At 36.4% G+C, this 7,619-nt stretch overlaps 2 protein-coding genes across 2 annotated transcripts; both read left to right on the top strand.

Moving 5' to 3' along the window:
• The first annotated feature begins 4,327 nt into the window (after positions 1-4,327).
• Positions 4,328-5,449, top strand: LOC136841310 (magnetosome-associated protein MamJ-like). Its single transcript, XM_067108283.1, has one exon. The coding sequence runs from the start codon at positions 4,328-4,330 to the stop codon at positions 5,447-5,449; it is 1,122 nt and encodes a 373-aa protein (XP_066964384.1).
• Position 5,450: 1 nt separating this feature from the next.
• Positions 5,451-6,428, top strand: LOC136841308 (uncharacterized). Its single transcript, XM_067108282.1, has one exon. The coding sequence runs from the start codon at positions 5,451-5,453 to the stop codon at positions 6,426-6,428; it is 978 nt and encodes a 325-aa protein (XP_066964383.1).
• The last annotated feature ends 1,191 nt before the right edge of the window (positions 6,429-7,619 follow it).

The following is a 7,619-nucleotide window of genomic DNA, read 5'->3' as shown; positions in this document are numbered from 1 at the left end:
ACTGCAGCAACTGCCGAAACGTGAAATTTACGCCATCGAGACGGCTAATCTGCTCCATTTTCAAGTATTTCATCTTGTATATACCTATATATGCAATGACATATATAGAAGAAAACGGTCCAGTTTTGGGAAAAACCGACGCCCCCCCCCCCATAAAAAAAATTCTGGGTACGGCCCTGCAATGAACAGGAAATGCTTGGAGGAAGTAGCGACACAGAGAGAGGAGGAATTAAAACGGAGTGTACGGAGTGAGAGTGAAATGAAAGGCTCAGTCATGGCAAAAACGAACATGAATCCAAGAGCAGTGAGAAAGAAGTCAGCAAGAAATTAGAGGGAATGTGAGAAACAATGTTAGGGGGAATATGTGGCGGAAGGAACCAAATGTCAAAAAGAGTAAGTTTAATGCGCAAAAGGTCTTTGAAATAAAAGATACAACTGAAAACATGTTTGAAGTAAATGAAGTGGTTGGTCATCAAAGTATTTTGATTAATTTTGACTTCTGGGGAATAGAGTGAAAATTATAACGATAATGAAAGTGTGTCATAGTGATTTATGTAAAGATAAGAAGAAGGATTATAAATGTGAGTATTCAGAGTATTAAAAATTCCAAGAGGTCAAGAAGAGGATGAAAAATTGTAGAGCTCCAGGAGCTGATGGCATTACAAGTGAAATGCTGTGGAATGGTTCTGGTACTGGTACAAGGAAACGGTAGCCTAGAAGCTTAGGAACACTGATAAAGCTTTTTAGATGCATTGATACATAAATAGAGCTTAAGATGGAGGATGTATTCAGTATGTACGGTAGAGTAAATTTACGGTAGAAGAACATTTTATGAAAGTAGACATATTAGTTGATCCCAAGATGAGAAGAAATGTAAAGAAAAAAAATTATTAAAGCAGGAGGTTAGCAGGTTTGCAAAAGTTTTGAAAGAGGAACAGTTCGTGTGAAAGTAAAACTGTTGGAGAAATCGAGTGCGGATGTAGAATGTGAATGACAAGAAAAGCGTAGAAGCTTTTGAGATTAATTATTTTTGTTGTATATGGTAAGTCAGAGATGGTTAAAGGGTGGTAAATGCATATATTTAAGAAAGAGGTGATATAGTTGAATATGGCAGTGATCATTGAGTTAATTTCCCCAGTCACTGCCTACTACACTCATACACACACACACACACACACACACACACACACACACATATATATATATATATATATATATATATATATATATATATATATATATATATATATATATATATATATATATATATATATATATATACAGTATATATGCGTGTGTATGTGTGTATGTGTATGTAGTAGGTAGTGACTGATGAAAATAACTCAATGATCACTGCCATATTCAACTATATCACCTCTTTCTTAAATATATGCATTTAACACCCTTTAACCATCTCTGACTTACCATATACAACAAAAACAATTCATCTCAAAAGCTTCTACACTTTTCTTTTCATTTACATTCTACATCCGCACTCGATTTCCTCAGCAGTTTTGCTTTCACACGAACTGTTCCTCTTGCAAAACTTTTGCAAACCTGCTAACCTCCTGCTTTAATAATTTTTTCTTTACATTTCTTCTCATCTTGGGAACAACTGATATGTCTACTTTCATAAAATGTTCATATACGTTACAGGTGGCCTCTATAATGTCATTTTACCAAAAAGATTATTGGTCTTAATAGTCACCTTTGGAAGTCACTCTCAAGTATCTGCACCATACAACCTCTGCATTCTTTATATTATATCTCCATCAGTTTTGTTATTAGCTTTACCTATATTCTTATACGTTACAGGTGGTCTCCATAATGTCTAACCAAAAAGATTATTGATCTTAATAGTCCCCTCACGATCGAGGAGGGCCGGGGTTCGTCTCCTGGAAGTGGTATAGCAATATGGATTTGTAATGTTAAATCCAAGAATGCCTTTATTAATGGGAGACATAACGATTAATGACGATGGCGGTTACAGCTAGTATCTTCATCCAAAAGTTAGCACCTTTAGGAGCCATTTTCTCTAGGAAAAGGATGATATATATATATATATATATATATATATATATATATATATATATATATATATATATATATATATATATATATATATATATATAGTATATATAATATATATATATATATATATATATATATATATATATATATATATATATATATAAATCATTTTTTTTTTTAGAGAAATGGCTCCTAAAGGTGCTAATCTTTAAGCAAGTCTCTTTGGATGTAGATATTAGCTGTAACCGCCATCGTCATTAATCGTTATGTCTCCCATTAATAAAGGCATTCTTGGATTTAACAGTACAAATCTATATTGCTCTACCACTTCCAGGAGACGAACCCCGGCCCTCCTCGATCGTGAGGGAACTATTAAGATCAATAATCTTTTTGGTTAGACATTATGGAGACCACCTGTAACGTATAAGAATATAGGTAAAGCTAATAACAAAACTGATGGAGATATAATATAAAGAATGCAGAGGTTGTATGGTGCAGATACTTGAGAGTGACTTCCAAATTGGGTCTGAATTTTTAGTAAATATTTTTTCAGACAGTATGAACTGAGAAATCAAAGAAAGAACAGGAAATGCCTTGGTGTGTAAAGTTATCAGTAAGAGTTTGCAGAGTCTGGTGAAAGATTTTGAAAGTATTTGTAATATGAGAAATTTAAAAGTAATTGTTATCAAGAGTGAAGTAATATAAACGGAAACTTGGACAAAGGAAAATAGATGGTATCTTGGATGGCAGAATAACAGAAATGGTTGTTCTTTGTAGGTATGTGAGAGTCAGTGTGATGGAAAGGTCGTGGAATAACAGAAAATGTGGTCATGGGAGTGAATTGTCTATGGAAACAAGAGCTTGAAAGTGTGAAATGATAGTTGAGCCAATTCTCCTTCATGGTAGTGAAACATAGATGATGAGTTTTTAGAGAAAAAGACTGGTAAATTGTTGAAATATATAATTTGTAAAATATGTCGATTTGGAAGGGTAAAGATGGTTGAGAAATGTGCATATCCAAAAATGAAATGTTAAAAAAGTATATTTAAAATGATGCTAGTGTTTTTCAAGATTATAGGATGTATTTAGAACTGATTTTTACTCGTAACCGCTTACATGTAGAGAGGGTAACTCATCCACACGTGGCCTGAAATTTTTAAGGTACTGATTGTAAAACTATAGTACAATACCAGGAAGGCGTAAGATATTTCTATATTTTTTTTCCATCTCGCCAATTGCAATATCGTGTTCCTATAAGAATCACATGACAAAATTATAAGAGTGGTGTTGTGATTTTCGATAATTATTTAGCGATTTCTTTTGGAAATCTGTAATTTCTAAGTTGAGATGGTTGACTACCAAACTCAAGAAACTATAGTTCCAACAAAGATGAAAATCCATAAAATATTAAGTGGAAGGCGTAATACAGCACCAACAATAGTTACCAATAATAAAGAAAGTGGTTCGTCACTGTCGTCATCAGATTCTACTTCCAAGTCTCAACGGTTAGGTCACGTAATCTCACCGTGATGTCGATATAACCTGGATGCTGGGATTAAGCCAATGGGTATATGTATGACCCATAATCAAAAATCATAGCACCGTTAATATTCCATCGCGAGGTTGGAGTGAAATAAGTTATTGCAGCTGACGAGATGGAAAGGAAATTCCAATACAACTATGTATCGTAATTCATCTCTGTGTTATACTATAATAATGCCTTTTTGTTAAGCGAAGAATGACCTTGTAGGTCCCAGTACGTAGGATTCGGCCCTAAATACATACATCCATCCATCCAACTTTCAATGTAGGGCGTCATTTTGGAACATGATCATCGATCAATTACTGGGTTTGAACACAACATTCCAGAGAAAGGAATGGAATAAAAGTGGAGAATAACTCTTATTCGAGACTGCAGCTAAAATAGTAACCCAGATGAAACTGGAAATGTCAGAATAACGAAAAGTTTCATTCTCTTGTGCAAACGTAAAAGAAATATTGAACTTCATTCTGAATAAAACATGATATGAGAAGCTGAACAGCAAAGGTCAAGCCTTGATAGGAGTTCCTTTCTTTGCTATCAGTATTCATGAGAGCCAGTGTTCCTTGCACACGTGGTATCCAAGTCAAAGACGAAATTGCTTTCAACAGGAGCAGAAGCTGAAATGAAACCTTTTTCAACGGGAGCAGAAGCTGAAGTGAAACTTTTTTCAATGGGAGCAGAAGCTGAAATGAAACCTTCTTCAATGGGAGCAGAATCTGAAGTAAAAACCTTTTCAATGGGAGAGAAGCTGAAATGAAACCTTTTTCAACGGGAGCAGAAACTGAAGTGAAACCTTTCTCAATGGGAGCAGAAGCTGAAATTAAAACTTTTTCAATGGGAGCAGAAGCTGAGACGAAACCTTTTTCAATTGGAGCAGAATCTGATATGAAACCTTTTTCATTTGGAGCAGAAGCTGGTATGAAAACTTTTTCAACGGGAGCAGAAGCTGAAATGAAACCTTTTTCAATGGGAGCAGAAGCTGAAGTGAAACCTTTTTCAATGGGAGCAGAAGCTGAGACGAAACCTTTTTCAATTGGAGCAGAAGCTGAAATGAAACCTTTTTCAATGGGTGCAGAAGCTAAAATGAAACCTTTTTCAATGGTAGCACAAGCTGAAGTGAAACATTTTTCAACGGGAGCAGAAGCTGATAGGAAACCTTTTTCAATGGGAGCAGAAGCTGAAGTGAAACCTTTTTCAATGGGAGCAGAAGCTGATAGGAAACCTTTTTCAACAGGAGCAGAAGCTGAAATGAAACCTTTTTCAACGGGAGCAGAAGCTGAAATGAAACCTTTTTCAACGGGAGTAGAAGCTAAAGTGAAACATTTTTCAATGCGAGCAGAAGCTGAAATGAAAACTTTTTCGATGGGAGCAGAAGTTGAAATGAAACCTTTTTCAATGGGAGCAGAAGCTGAAATGAAATCTTTTTTGATAGGAGCAGAAGCTGAAGTGAAACATTTTTCAACGGGAGCAGAAGCTGAAATGAAACCTTTTTCAATGGGAGCAAAAGCTGAAATGAAACCTTTTTCAATGGGAGCAGAAGCTGAAATGAAACCTTTTTCAACGGGAGCAGAAGTTGAAATGAAACCTTTTTCAATGGGAGCAAAAGCTGAAGTGAAACCTTTTTCAACGGGAGCAGAAGCTGAAATGAAACATTTTTCAATGGGAGCAGAAGCTGAAATGAAACCTTTTTCAATGGGAGCAGAAGCTGAAGTGAAACATTTTGCAACGGGAGCAGAAGCTGAAGTGAAACCTTTTTCAACGGGAGCAGAAGCTGAAGTGAAACCTTTTTCAATGGGAGCAGAAGCTGAAATGAAACCTTTTTCACTGGGAGCAGAAGCTGAAATGAAAACTTTTTCAACTGGGAGCAGAAGCTGAAATGAAACCTTTTTCAACAGGAGCAGAACCTGAAATAAAACCTTTTTCAACAGGAGCAGAAGCTGAAACAAAAAGTTTTTCAACAGGAGCAGAAGCTGAAGTGAAACCTTTTTCAACGGGAGCAGAAGCTGAAATGAAACCTTTTTCAATGGGAGCAGAAGCTGAAGTGAAACCTTTTTCAACGTCAATGGGAGCAGAAGCTGAAATGAAACCTTTCTCAATGGGAGCAGAAGTTGAAGTGAAACCTTTTTCAAAGGGAGCAGAAGCTGAAGTGAAACATTTTTCAACGGGAGCAGAAAATGAAGTGAAACCTTTTTCAACAGGAGCAGAAGCTGAAGTGAAATCTTTTTCAATGGGAGCAGAAGCTGAAGTGAAACCTTTTTCAACAGGAACAGAAGCTGAAATGAAAACTTTTTCAACAGGTGCAAAAGCTGAAATGAAACCTTTTTCTATTGGAGCAGAACCTAAAATGAAACATTTTTCAACAGGAGCAGAAACTGAAATGAAACCTTTTTCAACCGGAGCAGAAGCTGAAATGAAAACTTTTTCAACGGGAGCAGGCTCCAAAATAAAAACTTTTTCAATGCGCACAGAAGCTGAAATGAAATCTTTTTCAAAGGCAGCAGAAGCTAAAATGAAACCTTTTTCAACGGGAGCAGAAGCTGAAGTGAAACCTTTTTCAATGGAAGCAGAAGCTGAAATTAAAGCTTTTTCAATGGGAGCAGAAGCTGAAATAAAAACTTTTTCAATGGGAGCAGAAGCTGAAATGAAACATTTTTCAACAGGAACAAGCGCTGAAATGAAACTTTTATCAACAGGAGCAGAAGCTGAAGTGAAACCTTTTTCAACAGGAACAGAAGCTGACGTGAAACCTTTTTCAACGGGAGCAGGAGCTGAAGTGAAACCTTTTTCAATGGGAGCAGAAGCTGAAGTGAAACCTTTTTCAATGGGAGCAGGAGCTGAAATGAAACCTTTTTAACAGGAGCAGAAGCTGAAATGAAACCTTTTTCAACTGGAGCAGAAACTGAAGTGAAACCTTTTTCAATGGGAACAGAAGCTAAAATGAAACCTTTTCCAATGGGAGCAGAAGCTGAAGTGAAACCTTTTTCAATGGGAGCAGAAGCTGTATTGAAACCTTTTTCAATGGGAGCAGAAGCTGAAGTGAAACCTTTTTCAACAGGAGGAGAAACTGAAATGAAAACTTTTTCAATGGGAGCAGAAGTTGAAATGAAACCTTTTCAATGTGTGCAGAAGCTAAAATGAAACCTTTTTCAACAGGAGCAGAAGCTGAAATTAAACCTTTTTCAACAATAGCAGAAGCTGAAATGAAAACTTTTTCAACAGGAGCAGAACCTAAAATGAAACATTTTTTAACATGAGCAGAAGCTGAAATGAAACCTTTTTCAATGGGATCAGAAACTGAAATGAAACCTTTTCAATGGGATCAGAAACTGAAAGGAAACCTTTTTCAACTGGAGCAGAAGCTGAAGTGAAACCTCTTTCAACTGGAGCAGAAGCTGAAGTGAAATCTTTTTCAATGGGAGCAGAAGCTGAAGTGAAACCTTTTCAACGGGAGCAGAAGCTGAAATGAAACCTTTTTCAATGGGAGCAGAAGCTGAATTGAAAACTTTTTCAACAGGAGCAGAAGCTGAAATGAAACCTTTTTCAATGGGAGCAGAAGCTGAAATGAAAACTTTTTCAACGGGAGCAGAAGCTGAAATTAAAACTTTTTCAACATGAGCAGAAGCTGAAATGAAACCTTTTTCAACGGGAGCAGAAACTGAAATGAAACCTTTTCAACGGGAGCAGAAGCTGAAATGAAACCTTTTTCAACAGGAGCAGAAGCTGAAATGAAACCTTTTCAATGGGAGGAGAAGCTGAAGTTCAACCAGGGGAGCAGAAGCTGAAGTGAAGCTTTTTCAATGGGGCAGAAGCTGAAAGCTGAAATGAAAAACCTTTTTTCAATGGGGCAGAAGCTGAAGTGAAACCTTTTTCAACGGGAAACCTTTTCAAAGCAGAAATGAAAAGCTTTTTCAACGGGGCAGAAGCTGATATGAAACCTTTTTTCATTGGGAGCAGAAGCGGAAATGAAACCTTTTCAATTTTCAACAGGAGCAGAAGCTGAAATTAAAACTTTTTTCAACAGGAGCAGAAGAAGCTGAAGTGAAAA

The sequence above is a fragment of the Macrobrachium rosenbergii genome, chromosome 8 (assembly GCF_040412425.1).
Source record: "Macrobrachium rosenbergii isolate ZJJX-2024 chromosome 8, ASM4041242v1, whole genome shotgun sequence".
Lineage (NCBI taxonomy): Eukaryota > Metazoa > Arthropoda > Malacostraca > Decapoda > Palaemonidae > Macrobrachium > Macrobrachium rosenbergii.
The sequence above is the reverse complement of the archived record's forward strand: the minus strand, read 5'-3'. Positions and strand labels throughout refer to the sequence as shown.